At 53.4% G+C, this 20,784-nt stretch overlaps 1 protein-coding gene across 4 annotated transcripts; it reads right to left on the bottom strand.

The window, feature by feature from the left end:
- Positions 1 to 9,811: 9,811 nt before the first annotated feature.
- On the bottom strand, positions 9,812 to 19,752 carry COPZ2 (COPI coat complex subunit zeta 2). Of its 4 annotated transcripts, none has more exons than XM_041727151.1 (10): positions 19,609 to 19,752; positions 18,783 to 18,857; positions 17,120 to 17,201; positions 16,475 to 16,566; positions 15,983 to 16,038; positions 15,219 to 15,296; positions 12,762 to 12,813; positions 12,112 to 12,150; positions 11,363 to 11,479; positions 9,812 to 10,153 (listed from the first exon to the last, which is right to left on the bottom strand). In XM_041727151.1, exons 1-9 carry the CDS (start codon positions 19,717 to 19,719, stop codon positions 11,402 to 11,404), a joined length of 663 nt encoding a protein of 220 aa, XP_041583085.1. In that variant the 5' UTR covers positions 19,720 to 19,752; the 3' UTR covers positions 9,812 to 10,153; positions 11,363 to 11,401. The 4 variants fall into 4 exon arrangements, with proteins under 4 accessions (XP_041583085.1, XP_041583086.1, XP_041583088.1 ...); XM_041727152.1 differs by having other exon boundaries at positions 18,783 to 18,851; XM_041727154.1 differs by lacking the exon at positions 11,363 to 11,479.
- Between the last annotated feature and the right edge of the window lie 1,032 nt (positions 19,753 to 20,784).

The following is a 20,784-nucleotide window of genomic DNA, read 5'->3' as shown; positions in this document are numbered from 1 at the left end:
GGAATGGGGTTCCATTGGGCTCCCCATTAAATCTTGCATCGCCATTGGGTATCTACTTGCTTACCCTGCCCTGTCTGGAAGAAGGCGTTGGGAAGGCCAGCTCAAATCTCTTAGGAAGGGGGTTCATTGTACCCCCATTCCACTCAGCCACCTCTCTGACTCCATGCCTGTGTTTGTCTGTCTCCCTGCCTCGCCCGCCTCATCAGATTCCCCAGGCTCCCCTGTCCCCCTGCTGCAACCCTACAAAATCCATCCCCTGAGAGTCCCTGTTTTCAGGCTGCCCCAGCTTCTACTGTATACTGCACATCTCCCCAGATTATGCGGTTTCCAGGCTCCTCTTGCTCCCCCTGCACACGAATCCACCTCCCCAGCCTCAACAGTTTTCAGGCTTCTCACTCTCTGCCCCCCTGTACACGAACTGTCTCCCCAGATCCTGCTGTTTCCAGGTTCCCCCATGTTTCCCCAGTATACAAATTGGCCTCCCTGGGTTCGGCAGTTTCCAGAACCCCCTTGCTCTCTCACTAGGCAGTTCCATCTCCCCAGATTCAGCTGTTTTCAGGCTCCCCTCATTTGGCCTGTACACGGATACCTCTCCCAGGTTCTGCTGTTTCCAGGCTCCCCTATTTCCCTTGTACACGGATCAGCCTCTAGCTTATGTTGATCCCAGCTGCCTAAGGGATTCAGCAGGTTTAAGGAGAGTGGAAGGAAGAGGTGAGTCAGGAAGAGGAGAAGGAAAAAGGCTGCCATCAGAGAAGCTCCTTATTTCTCTGGTGACCTAGAGAGCCCAAAGCAGCTTGCACACGGCAGCCTCTGGGCCTCTGACTCTACAAATAGATCCCTTGAGCCCATCTGCCTAGGGATACCCCAAATCCCTCCTTCCTGTTGCTGCCCAGCCTCTGAGCTCTAAGTGGAGCATCCCCTGGAGGGCCCCATCTTGGAGGGGGTGCTTGTGAACATGCACACACGGTGGGGCAGGCAGGAGCCCTCCCAAGCCCTGGGCTTTCTCTCAGCCCAGCCTCCTGGTCTCTCCCCTGCTTTCACTCCCTACCTTCCCAGCTCCCTTTGGTTTCCTTCCTAACCTGCTGCACCTTAGCTCCCCTCATTGTATCCAGGTAGAGCTTAAAGGAGCCCCCCAATGTGCTCCTTCAGAACAAAAGAGGTACAGAGCTAGAGACCCACACTTTTTTTTCTTTTAGTTTTTCAGGAGGGAGTGGTATTAATCTCACATCCTGCAAATTCATTCTGTGCCTGGGCTGGCATCCTGGCATGCTTCTCCAGCCTTTGTAAACACTTGTTTCATCCTTGCTGCACAAAAGCAGTCTTCCTGCATCCTAATCCTTGTTGGGGGATGGGGTGGGGTGCAGTGTTCCAGGGTTCTCCTCTGATTCATTTCAAGATTGCCCCAAAAGTTTCTAGTGGACCCCAGGGGAGTGTGTCTGATTCTCCATCTCCCTCCTCTGCTCACATACCCACCTACCCACCTACTGACCCACTAGCCAACCCCAGTCATTTTGTTAATCATGATGCTCCATCTCGCTGGCTCCAGCAAACGTTCTGGTTTCATGGGGAACAGGTAGGAAGGGCAGGCCCACTGCTTCCAGGAAGAGAGATCTTTCTTCAACGTGAAGCCCACACCTGGGTTCAGACCTCACTGCCTATGCTTCCCAGGACCAGAGTAGCTTCCATTTCCCCAGCTGTCAAGTGGGGATGACAGTCCCTGTTTACCTCACAGCTCAGGGAGTGCAAAGAAAATTATGTATGTGGAGGAAACAGAATTCTGTTACGGAACATGGCAAATGTGAGTTATTTAAGTCTTGTTAAAGAAAGCTACGCAAGAAACTGTTTTGTCCTGTGTAGATATATTCTCCTTCCTCTGTATAAATGCAGCTGATGGTACTCATTTCTTTTCTTTTTTTTTTTTTTTTTTAATTTATGATAGTCACAGAGAGAAAGAGACAGAGGCAGAGACATAGGCAGATGGAGAAGCAGGCTCCATATACCGGGAGCCCGACGTGGGATTCGATCCCGGGTCTCCAGGATGGCGCCCTGGGCCAAAGGCAGGCGCTAAACCACTGCGCCACCCAGGGATCCCCGGTACTCATTTCTTAATTTCATTATTTGAAAATCACTATTGGAGCTGGTGTACCTGGAAACCGTACAAACTACCTATATATGTTGTCAATTAAAATGTATTCTTAAGGGGCGCCTCAGCGGCTCACTTGATTAAGCCCTCGATTTTTGTCTTAAAGATTTTATTTATTTATTTATTTATTTATTTTAAAGATTTTATTTATTCATGAGAGACACACACACACAGAGAAAGAGACAGAGACACAGGCAGAGGGAGAAGCAGGCTTCATGCAGGGAGCCCGATGGGGGATCCCAGGTCTCTAGGACCACACCCTAGGCCAAAGGCAGGCGCTAAACCACTGAGCCACCCAGGGATTCCCTTTATTTATTTATTTATTTATTTATTTATTTATAAGATTTTTATATATGTGAAAGAGTGAGAACATAAGCTGCGGGAACAGCAAGCAGAGAGAGAAGCAGGCCCTTTGCTGAGCAAGGAGCCCCGTGTGGGACTCAATCCCAGGATGTGGGGAATCATGACCTGAGCTAAAGGCAGATGCTTAACCAACTGAGCCACCCAGGCGTCCCTTAAGGATTTTATTTTTAAGCAATCTCCACACCCAACATGGGCTCGAACTCGAAGCACTGAGATCAAGAGTCACATGCTCTACCAACTGAACCAGCCAGGTACCACAAGCCCCTGAGTTTTGATCTCAGCTCAGGTCTTGATCTCAGGGTCATGAGTTCAAGCCCCACAATGGGCTCCACCCCCAGCATGGAGCCCACTTAAAAAAAGTTTTTTTAAAATGTAGTCTTAAAATGGATGAATTGTAATGTGTGTAAATCATACCTCAATAAATCTGATTGGAAACGTCAAAGAAAAATGTGAATTGGTATTCTGAGTCAAGAGCCCTATCTTTTTCAATTGCCCAGGAAGGCAGTCCTTGTGGAAATTCTGTTTATGAATGTTGGGTTCTGACGTTCTGCAGAATGCAGGGGACAATGGGGTCAGAGGAAGGTGAGTGGGGTTTCAAGAAACCCTCATTCCTAGCCCAGCTGTCATTTGTTAGCTCTGTGACATTGACAAAGTCATCCCTGGAGGTTCACTTTCCTCATCTGAGGGTCTCTGGCTTGCTCTCCCACAACCACCAATGTCCTTTTTCTACCTCAGAATATAAACTGTGTTCAGGGCCCTGGGCCTCTCAGCCCTCATCCCCAGTCTTCAGCTATCCTGGGGAATGGGATCAAGTCTCAAGTGTTGAAAGGGATATCTGGTTTTCTTGACAGTGTATTTATCAGGGGCCCTCTTTCCTTAGCATAATTGTTCCTGGTTCCTAGGTCCCTCATCTCATCCTTTCCATCAAGATGCTCAGGCCTCTCTCAGGGGATGCCCCCACCCCCAAGGTTCTGTTCAGTCATCTAGGGATCTCTAGGAAGGGACTCCAGTGCTCAGCACTGTGGGATAACTGCTGCCGGTTCCTGCAGGCTTTCCACTGCCCCATCCTGATCCCAGCCAGGCAAGGAAGGATGGATGTGGGGCTTGTCTTATAGCACCATCTTCTGGGCAGACCTGTGAGAGGCGATACTTGCAGCCATTCAGAAAAGGTGGAGAAAATTTTTGGTCTCAGAAGTTTTGAAAATCTCATCTGCTTCCCCATAAGCACACTCTGAATTCTGGACTTTCCTAGCTGTGTCTTAGGAGAGAATGTTCCAGGAGACCTCCAACCTTTGGAACACAGGACTGGACCCTTCAGAGTGGTAGGGATGGTCCCTCATCCACTGGATCTAGAGGTAGGAGCATGGCCTCCATGATTTTCAGAGTTTTCTTCTATCCTCAAGTTTTCCTGGATGAGGACTCATTGTAGCCAGGAGAATAAGATACACTTTCTCCTTCTTTTTTAAAAGTTTTATTTAGTTATTTGGCTCACAGAGACTATAAGCAGGGGAAGCAACAGAGGGAGAAGCAGACTCAGGATCCTGGGATCATATCCTGAACTGAAGGCAGACACTTAACCAACTAAGCCAACCAGGCACCCCAAGATATATTTTTTCAATGTCTTAAAAATCAGGTGTCTGGATAAAGAGAAGTTGTGGGTCTGGTCAAATGGGATCAGATTGTCTGACTACTTCTTTTTCTTTGGTTGTGAGTGTGTGTGTGTGTGTGTGTGTGTGTTTTCAGGCTGGGGGTAGGTGAGGGTGATAAGAGGGTAACAAATATATAAGATACAATGTGAACTTATTACTCTTTAACATACTTTTTTTTTAAGGACCTATATATCCAAGTCATTGTCCCTAACAAAGTGGTCCCTTTGGAAGCCCTCTTTGGAATGATTGCTTGGAATTACCTGAAGGGATTCAAAAGCAGCAATTCAAACTCTGAATGGAACTTGAGTTTTGTAGGCTATTTGGTGACACAATCCTCAGTCAGGCTGGGTGGCATTGTTTTAGAGAGAGGATGAGAAGTATAATGAAAGCGATTGCCTTCTGTCATACACTGACCCTAGGTTCTTCCTCTCCTCTTCAATCCACGTTCCACATTGCTGCCAGAGTTCCTTGCTCAAAATACAGAGTTGATATCACTTAACTGCTCAAAAATCTTCAGTCGCTCCCTATAGCCTTCAGAATGTAAGCCAAGCTCCTCAGCTCTGTGGCTGGGGCAAACAGCAATGGTCCATGGAGTCAGACCAGCAAGGGCTTAAGTCTTACCTCTGTGCCTTGAAGCAAATTATCCAAACCCGCGGAGTCCCTCAGCTGTACAAACAAGGCTAACAACATCTACCTTGTGAGGTTGTTTTGAGAACAATCATGTTTCTAAGGTCTAAGAGTAGTAAACTCAGTACATGGCCGTTATTCCTTGGCATGCCATTCAACATTCACCCCCATCCAAGAGCCACCTGTTTAGGGAGAAGCCTCCTGTCTCAACGTAGCCCAGCCTGCCCCACAGAGACACGCATTCCCCATTCCAGCTATCTTTGCCCACCTGCAGTTCTTTAAACAGAGATTCTCCTCCTTTTGCTATGCTGATACTGCTGCTCCATTCTTGCACACACTGTGTAACACACCATCTCCTCTGTCAATATTTATAATTTCTGCATATGCTACTTTGTTCCCAGTCAAATCAGGAACTGTGTCTTCCAGGTCATCTTAGATGCTCCCACCACTCTCAGCAAGATGACTGGCTCAGAACAGACAGTAAAATCTGCTAAAAGAATTCACTCCAGGGGCACCTGGACGGTTCAGTCGGTTAGGCATCTGTCTTTGGCTCAAGTCATGGTCCGAGGATCCTGGGATGGAGCCCCACATTGGGCTCCCTGCTCAGAGGAGAGCCTGCTTTCTTCCTGTCTCTCTGCCGGTCCCCCTGCTCCTGCTCTGTCTTTCTCTCTCATGCTCTCTCTTAAATTAAATTAATAAATAAATAAAATATTTTTAAAAATTCACTCCAAATGAAAGTGAATTTTACTGGCATTACTATTATTATTATTTTATCAATACTGCTTTTCTTACCAAAGGATCCACTTCGGGGGAAGGCATTCATCTAAATGTGCAGGATAAAGTTCATGTGTGCTTCACAATGGCTCTCAGTTCTTTGGATCCTCATCTAAGATGTTTTCCAGTTTTAGTTGGCAGAGATGAGGAAGAGCTTAGGAAACAGGGGAGGACCATACAAATGTTGATGATAGAGTAAAATTTGGCAGCCATTCGATTAATTTCTTTTTCTTTTTCAGTGAAGTATGACACACATCTTTTTTTTTTTTTAATTTGAGACAAATCTTAAGTGTAATCTTTGCTTTTTTGCCACCACTCAGATCAAGATATAGAACATCTTTTCATTTTAGGGGCATCCGGGTGGCTGAGTCAGTTAAGCCCCTGACTTTTGATTTCAGCTCAGGTCTTGATCTCAGGATGGTGAGTTCAGCTCCACACTGGGTGTGGAGCCTACAAGAAGAAGAAGAAGGAGAAGGAGAAGGAGAAGGAGAAGGAGAAGGAAGAGGAGGAGGAAGAGGAGGAGGAGGAGGAGGAGGAGGAGGAGGAGAAGAAGAAGAAGAAGAAGAAGAAGATTTGATTTTACAATGAATGTATTTCTACCTTTAAATATCCCCCAAACTGGGATCCCTGGGTGGCGCAGCGGTTTGGCGCCTGCCTTTGGCCCAGGGCGCGATCCTGGAGACCCAGGATCGAATCCCACATCGGGCTCCCGGTGCATGGAGCCTGCTTCTTCCTCCGCCTGTGTCTCTGCCCCTCTCTCTCTGTGACTATCATAAATAAATAAAAATTTAAAAATAAATAAATAAATAAATATCCCCCAAACCATTTTCTCCTTTCAGCCCTCCACACCTACCCCACTGCAAGTCTAAAGTCAATCACTTGCAAATAAGTCTACCTTAGTTCTGGCTCATGGCAAACACTCAAATACTTGAATGATTGAATGAATGAATATAATGTACAAATATTGTTAAATGAAGAGACCCAGTTTGGAAGGAAAGGAAGGCTTGTAGGGTTGTGCCAAACCTGCTTTGGGTAAATGCTTCAATTTTGCCTATATCAGGTTCTGGAATTAAAGGGTATTTACTGGAAATTCAGAGGTAAGATTTTTTTTTACCTCTGCATACAGAGCCTGACTTGGGACTCGATCCAAGGTCTCTGGGATCACGCCCTGGGCTGCAGGCGGCGCTAAACCGCTGCGCCACCGAGACTGCCCCCTCTGTAGAGTTTCAAAGGTAGACTTAGGGCACAGAAAATTTGAGTTTAGGCGGGTCTCCCGCGCATCCCCTGCCGCTCCCCAGGCCTGCTGGCTCTGCCTTGGCCAAACTGTGCCTCGCAGCTAGGACACCCTCGGGCCGCCCGCGGGTCCTGCCAGCGGGGAGCCATCCATCTCTGTCCCGAGGCCAGGCAATCCGACCAGCTCAGCCTTCCCGCCAGCCAATGGCCAGGACGCAGGGGGCGCGGGGCGCGAGTGGGAACGACCTGCTCCGAGTGCTATAAAGGGGGTCCGAGGGCCTGGTCGTGCGACTGTGTCCCCAGCCCGGCCTAGCCGAAGCCAGTGGCCCTCCTGCTCGTGGAGACCCGGGGCCAGTGCTTCAGTGTGCCCCCTCCGCCTGGACGCAAGCCCGTGGGCTCTCGGCTTCTGACCTGCCCTGGTGCCCATTCTACAGGGGAGAAGGAGGCGCCCTGAAGTCCCCTTGTCTACACCTACCCGAGACCCGCTGGGTCGCCCACGAGGGCGAGGGGAGGGGGGATGTTAGAAAGACGGGGAGGGGCCCAGGGGACGAGCACAGACTGGAAGGCGAGGCCTCGGCCGCCGCCCCCCACCCCCTAAACCGCCGCTGCTCTTCCCGAAACCCAGTCCCGGGCCGACTGCGCCCCCGCCTGCCGGGTGCTGCGCGCTCCGCTCTGCGCCCGCGGGCTCCCGCCTGGGGCCACGCTAATGAGGCAGTCTGCGGGGAAGGAGCCAGCGGCCAGGGCTCCAGGCAGCCTGCCAGAGGCCCGGGGACGCAGCAGAGCCTCCGCCTCGGCGCCCACAGAGCCGGGCCAGCAAGCCTGGGATCCCCGGGAAGACGCCCGCCCGGCGTCCACTGACTGTCCTCTCTGCGCTGTCCTCCCCCTGGGGGTGGGGGTGGGGGCGGCTGCGTTTCTGTAAAGCCCTTCCCCGTAGTCCTTTAGCCACAGCGGACGAGGACACCCTTCTTGTCGCCTCTCTGCGTTACTATGCCCCCTCCGCTCATTCCTCTTAACCCCGTGCAGGCCCTGTGTGGCCCTAGGTCAGGGGGCGCGGGAAGGCCACCTCTCTCCAGCAGTTCTCCTTCCCCCGCCGGCTTAGCAGAAACTGCTGCAAACAGTTTAACTTTCAGAGCCTCGGTGTGCAACCTCGGTAAAGCGAGGAGAGCATCGCACAGTCCGCAGGAATTCGGGGAACCGGTTTGTGCGAAGCGATGGGCCTTCCCATTCCAGTCCCTGCATCACTGGAATTGCAGGGGCTCGCCAGGCACCACCGGGTTGCTAAGGAAGCGAAGTTGCCCCTTCCGACCTTGTGGTCGTTTAGAGGCAGTGGATGGAGCCGGGCACCAGATGAGGCCGCATATTTGCCGAAGTATTCCTGGAGAACCTCTCATTTCCCGTCTCTACACTGGCCCTCGAACTCTACAGCATTTAATTACATACTTCCCCCCCCCCTTTCGGAGTTGCCTTTTTGTGTTATTTACTGGGACGGGTTATGTACACAGTGCTTACAATGTATTTGTGTACATAGCTATATCCTTATCATTTTCTCTAATTACAGAAGTAGTCGTGCCCATTATAAATACCCAATCTTAGAGTTTTATAATGTAAACGTGATAACCCGCAGGGACAGCCTCTATTAACCTCCAAGGTTCGCTGCTTTCTTACTGTAGCTGCCGGCAGAAATTCGTGTGCCCACGCTGGCGCGGAACTCGCACTGCGGGTCAAGCATGCTGGTTGCTAGGGCAACGCCCTGTTGTCAGCGTGGGAGGCCGGGAGGACCCCGGGAGCCGGGTTTGGTCCCGCCCTGGAGGCGGAGTTAATCAGGGGAGCAGGACCTGGAGGGAGCGCGTTTCCCACTTTTCCCTCCAGGTGGCGCTGTAGGATCGCGGATGCGGCCCTGGGGCGGGGCTCCCCGCGGCGAATCGTGCCAACGAGGGGCGGGGCCACGGTGGGGCGTGAACCTGCCGCCGCTGTTAGGAACGTGCGGAGGGAGATGAGCTGTCCCGTGTGGGACCGTTAGACTTTCTAGGGGACTTATGTACAGGGACGCAGAAAGTGTACGCGTCAGAGAAAGAAAGGGCGAAATGAGGGGCACCTGGGTGGCTCAGTGGTTGAGCGTCTGCCTTTGGCTCAGGTCGTGATGCGGGTCCCGACTGAGTCCCCCGCACGGGCTCCCCGCGGGGAGCTTGCTTAACCCTCTGCCTATGTCTCTGCCTCTCTCGGTGTCTCTCATGGATAAATAAAAACTTAAAAAAAAAAAGAGAGAAACGGGAGGTTCTGAGACAGGGAGAAAGAAGTGGAGTTATGTCGCCTAGGAAGTCGCTCCATCCTTCCGGTTGGCCCCCCGCATCATCCCCTGCCCTGTCTCCTCACCCTCCGGGCCTCCAGTCTTCAGCCACCCCCTGGGACGCCCTGGGTGCTCTGGACACACATGCACAGTGGGGGCTGGCGGGCGCTTCCTCGCGGCCAGCACCGGGCCCAGCCATGGCAAGCTCGCAGGGCTCTAGTGCCCAGGACGTCTGCTGGTGTAGGCATTCCGCGGCCCCCGGCATGCCAAGAAAAACGGGCGTGCTGTTCCTCAGTTTGTCTAGAGGAAGCCTGACGCCCTTCCTTTTTGGAAGCTGAGAATGGATAAAGTGACTCAAAGAACCCCCAACAGGATCACCATGTGTTTACCATCTTTTGCTCCCTTTTTCCCGGAGGTTTGGGGAGTATACATTTAGGAGTATCATCTTTTGTCTCCTTTTCCCCAAATGTGCCCTATTGCACCATTATTACTTTTTTTTAAATTCTGCTACACAATCGTACCTAGACCTTCCCATCGCATATGGGGACCCTTGGTATCAGTATCACACACCCCACTATGATAAATCGTCCCTTTCTCTTGGCCCCCTCCCCAACACATGGCCACGGGGATAAATCCTGGACACCCTGGTACTGGGCGTCCTAAAGATGAGTCGCAGGCAGTGCAGGAGCCCTTATAAGAACTTATGCACATTTCTCAGGCCAAGAGAGGAGACCATTGGCAGGAGACAAAGCAGGTTTATTAGGGCTCTGGGGCGAGGAATGCCTAAGGTCTGAGTTAAGGCAGCTCAGCTGGTTCTCGTGGCTGGAGGGGCAGGCCAGGGCAGTGAGAAGGGTTGAGTCAGTACTGAAGCCAAATCTTTGCATCTCAGAGTCCCTGGCCAGAGACCTCAGGAGTCAGTACTGGGAGGGCCTAGGGATACAGATGGGTCTCTCCTGTTCCCTGGATCTTTGAGATTTTGCCAGGATCGGGGAAATGCTCTGGGGGCAGGGAGCCCTGAATGCACAGCCTTCACTTCAGTAACGACCATTTAATTTGTTCCTTGGCAGACTGAAGAACCTGGGGGATAGGGAATACAGCTGAGAGAAAGAATTGGGTGGGGAATATCAAGTGCCTTAACGCTGCGGGGCGGGGGTGGGGGTGGTCTACAAGCCTGCTCTAAGTGTCCCTGCAATCCTCTGTCACTAGGTGGCAGCACCTCATCTGTGCCCGCTTTAGTGGGACCAGGCCAGCAAAACAGAGCAGTCCAAACTGGCTGCAGCCGGCTCCCGGCTCAGGCCTGAGCCTGCCTGGCCTTGCACAGTCCCCAAGTCTGCAGCCAGGGGCGTGGCAGCAGGCCTGGTCTCCCCCAGGCCGTGTCATTCCAGCGCCCGCCCACAGTGCCACGTCTCGGCAGAGACTAGGCCCAGACCAGATACTTCCTGTGCCCAGACAGCTAGGCAACCCCCTAGCTCTGGCCTGGGCTGGCAGTGTATCCTCAACACCCCACCCCAACTCCCTGCTGATGTGGCACAGCTGGCAAAGGGGGGCTGGCCTAGTGCTGCCACGGGACACCTGCATTCAGATGCGTTCATTCTCACATCCTGGGGAGGAAACAGCCTGGTCAGGGACTTAGACAAACCCATTCAAGTGTGCACGAACACAATGCCAACATGGTGGGGACCCCAGGTTTGTCCCTCAGATCATCTTTGCAGCCATCAAGCCTCATTCCCCTCTGAAGAAGTCCCATGCCACGCTCTACATCTCTTCCTCCTGCACAGTGTCCCTCCTCTCTCAGGGGCAGCCTGGCCCTGGGTTTCTCCTGCTTCTCCTAGCCAGAAATGAACTGTCCCCTCATGTCCTCTCCCAGTCACTACCTACACCTTCTGTGGTTCTTACTCAAGAATTCCATTAAAGTGCTGTGTCTTCATTCTCTCCCACTTTGGAAAAAATAGGAGCTGAGCTAAAAGCTTTCCCTGCATTAGCTCTTCTAATTCTCGTAACAACTCTCTCAGGAGTGTCCCATGATTGTGTGAGGCCCAGAGAGGTTGAGTAACTTGCTGGAGGTCACCCAGCTTGCAGGTGGGAGGCTGGAACATCCATCCTGGGATGACTCACACCTGCACCTGTGTTCTTAACGGCTCTGCTCAGTGCTCTCCAACCTCTTTCTGACCTGAAAACTGCCATGTGGCTGCCTTCATTCCAGCAAGGTGTGAGGACACATAGGAAATTGGGAGGAGGGAGAGGCAGAGCAAGCGGCGGGGGCAGTAAAGGATGGGGGCATGACACCTGGGGCTCCATGCAGGATGGCTTGGCTCCATCCCTGCCTTAGCTGTCACAGCAGGAGGTAGTTAGTGCCCTGGGCAGGAAGTTCCAGAAAAGCAGGATTAGTCTGGGCAGAGAGACCTGTGGGCAGACAGAATGGAGGTCAAGCAGTGGGCCTGACAAGCAGGAAGTTTGCACAGCTGTGGAACCAGTCATGCCACAGATCCAGGAGTCTGCCCCCTGCCATACTTGCACCCCAGACAGGACCATGCAGAAGTCGGGCGGGGATGGACTTTTCCATGGCCAGGTCATTCGTGGGGCCAAGGGGGCAACTGGTGAGTGGTCGGTTTCTTAACAACTCCAGCAGGAACCCTAAACTGCATGGGGTGAGGGGGGGTTAAAGGAAAAACTCCCATTTGGTATCCTTTCTGGGTTTGGGGGAGCACCAGGGGCCTCAGTTCCCAGAATGCTTTGGGGGACAAGTGACCCTGTCATCTCCAGAGTGGTAGCTCAGCCTGGGGTTTCCATGCAAAGCTGCCAAGCCAGGAAGTGAGGCAGACCACTGGTGAGGTATGCGTTGTTTATGAATCCCCAGCTCTGTCCCATCTTGGTGTTCCCGGAAGCCTCCAGTGGCTCTCCAAGAGACAGCCCCATCCTTTCCCTCCTGCACCCCTGACTTCTCAGCCTCAATAGCCCCTGCCCCGGTCCCCCTGGGAGGCTCTGCTCTCCTCCCTCTAGCCTATTTCTGGCCATGGCAGACGCAGGGGGCCTACCTGGGCCACACTCTGTTCAGTCAGGCTGCTGTCATCGGCCTGCAGGGAAGCAGTGTCAGAGGGTGGTCAGGCCAGGGGAGGGGACAGAGTGAAGAAAGAGTCTTTGGGGGTGGTGGTGAGGTGAGGCAGTGGTTAGGGGACCCAGAACCACACTGGTATCACCAGTGAGTGGAAGCCCTGGAGCCTGCCACCTGGGGAGCCAGGCCCCTGGGGCCTGTGAGGCATGGACAGCAAGGGCATGAAGGCAAATAAAGATGGGAGAAAAGACTTCATCCAGACAATAAATGCCAAACTAGGCAGGGAGAGGGTCTGTCTGCACCCCAATTCTCCACACTCAAGGCCAAGGCAGCCACCTGGTAGCCCTTGGAGAATTTCTTCCTTTCCCCACTCTGTGCTTCCCACTGGGAGGATGGAGAGTGAGGTACTTGGTGATTCTACAGAGGGAGAGGGCAAGAGATCTCTCTTATTCACTGCCACCCCCACATATGCATCAATCCAGGAGCTGCTTCTGCTAGAGGAATGTGGGTCCCTAGCATCCTGGCTCTGACAATGCTTGTAGGGGGAGGACCCGAGGCTGGAAGTGTGGGAAGGGCAGCCCGGGCAGGGGTGAGGATGGGGTGGGAGTGAGGGACATGCAGGAAGACTCTTACCCTAAAATTCACTTTCTGGATCACTTGCTGAGCATCACTCTCCAGAATCACGCTACAAGATGAGAGAGGAACCAAGAGGAGAAAATCAGTGCTATGACTCTGCCCTCTGTGGCCTTTCCCGGCTGAGCCCCTTCCCTCCCTTACCATATGCTGCAGGCATCCCCTCCAAGGCACCTTCCCACTGATACTCCTCAGCCAGAGCTCTCCCTCCCTATGGACAGCCCTCAGCTTTGATTCCTCTACACTTCAAACCTGGTGGTCACACACTTGGTGGTCATGGTTACAAGCTCTGGAATAGGGTGAGGGCAGTCCAGTCTAGAATGATCACAGAGTCAAAAGCAAGAGACCAACAAACTTTGAGCTCTTGAAAGTTCACTTCACGTTCTGGATCTAGGGAGATGGATTCAGATGTTGTGAAGGAAGGGAGGGTGCCTGGGGACCCCACCTGTTTCACTAGGATTCTGTGCCATGGGGTCATGCCATACAAGAAATAGAACACTTAAAACCAGGATCTGGGCACCTGGGTGGCTTAATGGTTAAGCATCTGTCTTTGGCTCAGGTCTTGTTCCCGGAGTCTGGGGATCGAGTCCCGCATCAAGTTCCCCACAGAGAACCTGCTTCTCCCTCTGCCCGTGTCTCTGCCTCTCTCTCTCTCTCTCTCATGAATAAATGAGTAAAACCTTTATATTTTTTTAAGATTTTATTTATTTATTCTTGAGAGAGAGAGAGAGAGAGAGAGGTAGAGACACGGGCAGAGGGAGGAGCAGGCTCCATGCAGGGAGCCTGACGTGAGACTCAATCCCGGGTCTCCAGGATTACGCCCTGGGCTGAAGGCGGCGCCAAACCGCTGAGCCACCCAGGTTGCCCGAGTAAAACCGTTAAAACCAGAATCTATCTTCCCTTTTGATAGATCCAAGTATCAAGGCTTTTCTTGGCCAGCAAGCAGTCTTTCACCATGCAGTGGGGGCATAGGGGAGCTTTGTGGGTATGGGCAGGGGTGCCCGTGGGAGGGCTGGTCACCATGGGTGGGATGAAGGGGGGGGTTGACTGAATGTTCCTCTTCACCCAGTGAGGCTCCTCTAGGGCAGAAGCTGAGTTTTTCTTTCACATCAATCCCAGGGAAGTGAACAGATATATCTTGAGAGCCTCTTTCAGGCCTCATCACTGGGACACCGGGCACCCCTTCACCAGAGATCCTTTCATCCATAAAGACAGAAACCTCCCCAGCCAAGGCTCCAGTTCAGGCACTGTCTCAACTGACACGTCCCTGGTTTTCCTTAGAGGGAAACTGAGCTCCTGGGTGGGGGGCAGAGACTAGGCCTTCTGGGGCACAGGCCTAGAGGCATATAAAGCTTATATCCTCCCTCACACAGGCTCTTCCAAGGCCCTCATTTTGTATTTATAAATATAAAATGTGTGTGTGTGTGTGTGTGTGTGTTCCTTAAAGAGGTTCCACAAAATTGTATATACTTCTGGTCCCACTCATTTTGGGTTTCTGCCAATTAGCACGAGGCTGTGCCGCAACAGGCAGTGGATGGAGAGGGAAGGAGGAGGGAAGGAGAGAGGGCTGCACAGTACCCCACCTCCCTGAGTGTACAGTGTCCTCGTAGAAAGAGCACAGTCTCTGGAACTATGTACATGGTGTCTGATCTTTTTTTTTTTTTTTTTTTTTTTTTTTTTATGGTGTCTGATCTTGGCCCTGCTGCTCCCTTGCCATGGGATGCTGGGCAGGTCGCTTGAATCTCTGAGCCTCAGCTTCCTCATCTATAAACTGGATGTTATGAAAGCGGCACGTATTTACGGTGATTGGTTTCTCTTATCCTTCCCCCAGAGCCAGAACTTCTTTTTCTGCCCCACATCACCCGCGATGGAAATAGACTAACCGGCCCTTCTCAAAAGGGCTCCTGGCTTCCCAGGAATATCACAGCAGAGCAGTAGGAGGTGATGTTCCTGGGAAGAGAGCCGTGAGCTCCACCTGCCTCACCTCAAGTAATCCCCATATCCTCTGGGTAGTTATCTTATCCACACTGGAAAGATGGGGAAAGGAAGGCTGAGGGAGTAAAAGCAACCAGTCCGGTCATGGTCTAGCTGAGGCTGGGATGGAGCTCTAAGAGGGGAGGTGTGGAGGCAGCAGGGGGCTGAATGGAGATCTCCCAGGGAGGTGCAGAGGCCTGTGCTACCCCTTTTTTCCTGGGCACCAGAGAGCAAACCATTTCCCCAGACCCCGCCTATTCAACAGTTGGCCATAGTTGGACATGAGGTTGCTTTCTTGTTTGCTTGGCTTTGGCTAACACTGAGATCAGCTTCCATCCTCATGAGCGGGGTGGGGGAAGGGAGGGAGGACTTGGCCAGAGAGCCAACAATGTGCTTGGTACAATCTAGAGCAGATGACCCCCAAAGGCACTTCCCACGGTGAGTGTCCCTGAGCAGGCCCTCTTCTCTGAGACCTCTCCTCACCCGCCATCCACAATCTCGTCCAGCACCAAGAAGGCTCCGTCCATGTTCTCCAGCAACCAGCGCTTCTCCACATTCTTCCTGGAGGCAGACACAGTTCCTGGACCTCTCCATGGCCAGGAGGACCTGGGTTTCTGCCTAAGTGAGGCAGACCCTCTCTCTCCACCCCTTCCCCCACCCTTATCCCTGAGGAGCACGGGGAAGGAGAATGTACAGGACAGTGAGGGTGATACCTATGCAAGGGATTCCTTAGCCCTCCTTTGCCCAAACTCTCACATGCGGGGCACTGACACTGCACCACCAAGTTACCCCTAATGCATTTCATGGCTAGGTCAGATGCTATAGCTGTACGATAGTTAATTGTTTCGACTGTAGACATTTATTTTTGCATTATGTTGGCTCAGTTTACCTAGGCCATGTTCACTGGGACAGACAGATACCAGGTACCTGAATGGGGGTGCAGTGAAAACCATCCTGAGCTTCAAGTCAAAAAACCTGAGCTTGAATCTCTGTTCTGATATAAACAGACTGTAACCCCAGGCAGATCACCTCACTTCTCTGGACCTCATTTTCTGGCCATACCCTCACATAGCTCTGCTCTGGGGACATCAAGGTAGTCCACTAAAGGGCAGGGGGCCTTGGAGGAAGATGCTCTGGCTCCAGTCTTACTCTTTTGAGGACTTCAGGAGGAAAGCAGAGGAAGAGTCCTGCCTCTGTGATGTAGCAAGGGGGGGTGAGGGCCTTGGAGGGCAGAGGACCTCACTTACCTTAACACGTGGCTCAGGGACTCAAACAGACAGGTGAGAACAGACATGAGCATCAGCTGAGGATGGGTGCATATGGGAGGAGGAGAACAAGAGAGCTTGTGGTTGAGAAGGCCAAAAGGAGAATTCAGAGCCTACCTGTTTAGCTAGTTGTCCCTTTTCAGAGAGGATGGAGCTGGCAACTGCAGCTTGACCTCAGGGGTGCCCTCCCGTGCATGGGCTGAGACACCCTGGAGTGCCCCTGGACACTGAGTGTATCCCTCCCTAGTGATATTTAAAGAAGAGACAAAGGCTCCCTGCCCAGGACTTCATTTCTGGCTCCCAAGGAACCTAAGAGGCAACATGGAAATGTACAATTCTAGAAAGAATCATTCCAGCTGCTCCCCAGCCCCCAGAAGGAGGGGTACCTAATGATAAGCCTTCAGAACCCAGCTTCTACCCCCAAATCCAAGCTCTGGACAGACCTTCTCTGTCACCCCAACCTCCTGAATTTACCTCATTCTCATTGGAGGAGCCCACCACATACAGGAAGAGGTCAATGCTGCTCTTGTAGACGATGGTCATGCCCCCGAAAAATGCAATCTCACCTAGAAGTGGAGGGGGCTTTCAGGTCTGGCCACCTCTGCCGGACCCCTCTTCCTGATCTCCAGCCCTGCTTCTCTCCCCCTTTCTCCTTCTTCACTTTCCAAGGAACCTTTGAAAAGACTAGCACTAAGGATACCACCATTAGGCTACTTGGTGTCCTTTCCCCCAATCCCTACTCTACTTCTGGTGATTGTCTCATTCTGAGTAGTCCACAAATCCAGTGCAGGGGCAACCTTCGGTTCCCCCTCCCACCACGTACAACACCTTGTTCCAGCTCCAGGCTGGTGGGGGACATAACAGGTAGTTGGCACCTTCTGCGGAAAGAGAGGTCTGGGTATGTTGGGGGTGGAGTGTGGTGGGGGTTGGAGAGGGATGGGGAGTGAAGGCTCCCCAAAGGGAGGGGGAGGAGAACAGCTGAGAGGGAGAGGAAAAAGAACATATAAGGAAAGGGGATGGCCTGTGGGTATGTATGGCCGACAGGGACAGATGTGTCCAGATGGAGGGGATGGCAATGTGCATCTGAGAGTTCTGGGCAAGGAAGAGGCGGACACTTACTGTCAGTCCGGCTGGTCTTGTTGAAGACATTTTTCTCGAAGGCCATCTGCTCTTTCAAGGAGGGGAATGTATCATCATAATACTATGAGAAAGGGAAGGAGAAGGGGTGATAGCTTTTCCACTGAGCCTGGCTCCTCCATGGGTGGGAGGCAGAGCATGGTCGGTGCTGGCCAAACAGAGCCCCATCTCCTGTCTGTTGCCTTCTAGGCCTCTGTGCTCACTGTTTTCACTGCAGACACACATTTTAAGCAAAGAAAGTCATAAAATATAGAGGAATTTTAAGCTCTGTATTTGGAGTCCCCTCCTGATTTCCCGGAAGCTTTTGTACATTTGGCTGATGTTTGGTGTGCTGAGGATGGGGGTGGTCAGTGGGTCACCCTGTTGCTACAGAAACCCGGGTCCCCAGGAAAGATGGCAGAGCCGAGGGCCCCTTATCACAGCAATGACAATCATAGCAGCTACTCCATTATCCCCATTCTGTTGATGGGGGCACAGAGGTGGGAAGAAGTCAGGTAACTTCCCCGAGGTCTCACATTTGTAAGGTGCAGAGCCAAGGATGGTCTAACTTTAGACAGGGTTGTGGTGAAGACCAAATATCTAAGGGAAAGTGTCTAGCACTCACTGCATAACTAGATTGATGCTTTTTCGTTTGGGTTTGGTGAACCTCTTTCTCTGACTCAGTTTCTTAAACTGAACATGGATGGGTCCTGCGAGGAGAAGGCCCCAGAGCCTTTGGCATGGCTATCCACCTCTGATCATCTGTAGGAGCAAAGTATGACCGGCTCAGCTTTCAATTTTCTGGATGTGGATTTTGCCACTTAGTACCCCATCTGCAGGCAAATGAGTAGCCTCCCTGCTGACTGCTGCTGTGGTGAACGAGCTCACTTGAGTATCAGGAAAACAAAAAGTTTCAGTCCCAAACGAACAAACAAGTCTATAATGCATTTCATAGCTAGTTTAAGTGCCATAGCCCTACTGTAGTTAACTATGTTGATGATAGACATTTATTTTTGGATTATTTTAGTTTGGTTTACCCAGGCTATGTGGCACAGACACCAGAGAACTGAATAGTTGGTGCAGGGAAAATCAGCCTCCTGAGCTTAAAGTCAAAATACCTGAGTTTACATCTGCGTTCTGCTAGTAATACCTGTGACCTCGGACAACTCATTTGGCTTCTCTAGGCCACATTTTTCTTCATTTGTGAAATGAGAGAGTCAGATTGTATAGTCTCTAAGACCTTGTCTGGTTCTAAATTCTCAGGCTCCTCAGATTAATCCTTAGTGTTTCCCAAACTGCAGAAGAAAAGTGCTCATATAGCATGTGAGGGCCAGGACTCCTGGGTTCCAGGCTCAACACTCCCTTGACCTCTCAGGGGGCCCCTTCCATGCTCAAGGTCCAGCTGGCCAGTGGAAAGAATGATGAGAAGCCATTTCAGGGAATGTGAGTAGAAACAGAGGAGCCACACTCCCCACTCCAGAGGCCAGCTGTCTCACAAGGCAGGAGGATGGACAGAAGGACCTTTGGAAGGGTCTGAGTTGCTCTGAGTCACAGAGCCCACAGTAGGGTCTCTCCTGGGATGGAAGGTTCAGCTGGGTGGGGACTCCTGTTCCTGGGGCTGTGGCACAGTGTCCTCAGGGGCCTTCCAGGGAGGGTGGGAGGTTACCTTGGCCAGGAGGCGGTGTCCATCATTATCTAGGATGAAAACAGCCTTGATGGTGTAGAGGGAAGGTTCCTGCAACTGACACCAGGGGAGAGCTCCGTTGGCTCCTGACCCAAGGCAGACACCTGCCCTTGGCTCTATGGCATCTGCTGGCCTCAGGAGTCCATCCTCAAGGTCCAGCGACCCGAAAGGTCCACAGCCGGGTCTGGCCCAACCCTGGACAACACAGGCCAACTCCAGTGCCTGCTCCACTCCCGGGCGGATGTTCCACTGCAGGCCCCGGGTGGGCGCTGTGCCCATTGGGTGCAGAAGGTCCGTCCGGGCCCAAGTTCTGTCATGCACTGACTGCTCCAGAGCCCGAGTCGGAGTGTATCACAGAACCTGGGCCGGGGGGACAGCGGCGCCGAGCCTCCTCCTTCCAGCGGACCCCGGGCCGAGGCTAGACCCGCGCTCTCAGCGCGCCCCCAGCCCCCTGGCCCGGGGAGGGGAGCCCCAGGAGCCCGCAAGTCAGCCCCCCGCCCCCAAGAGCTCCAGTCGCGGGCGCTCCCCGCCGCCCTCCCCCCGCCCCGCAGCCGAACCTCGGTCCTTCCCCCACCCCCCGCCGTGCCCATCGCCACTCCGAACTCATCCAGAACTTCAGTCCCCCGCGCACTCGGGCCCGGCCTCCTCGCCGCTCCGCGCCCGGAGAACTTCTGCTCCCCTGCCCTGTCCCGGGCCCCCTCCCCGGGCGCTCGGCGGGGCCCCCAAGTTCCCCGGCGCTGGCGCGCGCGCCCTCAGTGGCGACCCCCCTCACCCCGCAGCCGGGCCCCGGCGCCCGCCCGCTCCGTACCCGCAGCCCCGCCGGCTCCCCGGCTCGGACGGGCGGCGCCGGGCCCCCGGCCTGGGCCGCCGCGGCCCCCTCCCCCGGGTGCGGACGTGGCCAGGCCTCCGGCCGCTGCATTCCGCTCGCCGCCTCGCGCTGACAGCGCCGCCCGCCGCCCCGCCTCCGCCCGCCCCGCCCGCCGGGCCGCCCCCCGCCGCCGCCGCCCGTGCAGCCCCCGCGGCCCGGGCCTCGCGCCCTCCCCCGGGGCCCCGCGGTGCGTGTCTTTCCCTCTCCGCGTGGCCCCTTCCTGCCACCCGCCCACCCGCCGGCGCCCCAAAGCCCAGCTCTCCTTCCCCCGCTTCTCCTCCTCTGCGCTCCCCCCCTCCCCCGGTTTCGCCGGTCCAGAACTCTCCGAGTGTTCGGGCGTCCCGGGACCTGCCCTGCTTTCCCCTGCCGCCGGCCTCCTGGCCCGTGGGGTAGGCTGGCTGCGGTGTCCGCAGGCTGCCCCGGGCCAGCAGAAAACACCCGCAAAGCCCAGGTTTGTCTCTGAACTCCTGGTAGATTCCTGGGTGACAAAATATCTCAGGTCATTCCTCATCCCCCCCCCTCTCCTCCCACTCAGGACAGGTTCTAGGAGTGAAGGCAGGCAAGAACAGTTCTAGGGAGACCCCTCTCTGCAGAAAAGTTTCTCCCACTCCTCAGGAAGGGGAGCCATGGCCCAGACACCTCCCCAGGTTCTCCCAAGGCACAGACAGGAAGGACAATCTGGGGCAGGACAGATGCCTAGCAGCACAGATGCTTCACCAATGACATCAGGCGTTGCCGTGCTTTAGTTTCTTTGGTCTGAGTACAGGGGAGTTCAAACTTTCACTTTGGGATACTTCTTATGGCTAGTGGGAAATTCACACTCCAAAGGTACAAAGGCAATGGTACTTACCCGTTTGCCCATAACACTACCATGCATGTATTTTGCATTTATTTTTATTAAGATTTTATTTATGTATTCATGAGAGAGAGAGAGAGAGAGAGAGAGAGAGACTTAGGCAGGGAGGGAGAAGCAGGCTCCTCCAGGGAGCCCGATGCGGGACTCCATCCCAGATCCCCGGGATCTCGCCCTGAGCCCAAGGCAGTTGCTCAAAGACTGAGCCACCCAGGTGTCCCTGTATTTTGCATTTAAACACCGTTACATTCATTACCTAATAC

This window comes from Vulpes lagopus, chromosome 12, assembly GCF_018345385.1.
Source record: "Vulpes lagopus strain Blue_001 chromosome 12, ASM1834538v1, whole genome shotgun sequence".
NCBI classification, from domain to species: Eukaryota; Metazoa; Chordata; class Mammalia; order Carnivora; family Canidae; genus Vulpes; species Vulpes lagopus.
This window is presented reverse-complemented; position numbering and strand designations above follow the sequence as displayed.

Excerpts from the sequence above, each read along its gene's own strand:
- COPZ2 (XM_041727151.1), bottom strand. The coding sequence starts at position 19,719 with ATGCAGCGGCCGGAGGCCTGGCCACGTCCGCACCCGGGGGAGGGGGCC. Across the intron at positions 17,202-18,782 it reads GACACCGCCTCCTGGCCAAG|TATTATGATGATACATTCCC; the intron begins GTAACCTCCCAC and ends CCTTTCTCATAG. Across the intron at positions 16,567-17,119 it reads CAAGACCAGCCGGACTGACA|GTGAGATTGCATTTTTCGGG; the intron begins GTAAGTGTCCGC and ends CTCCACTTCTAG.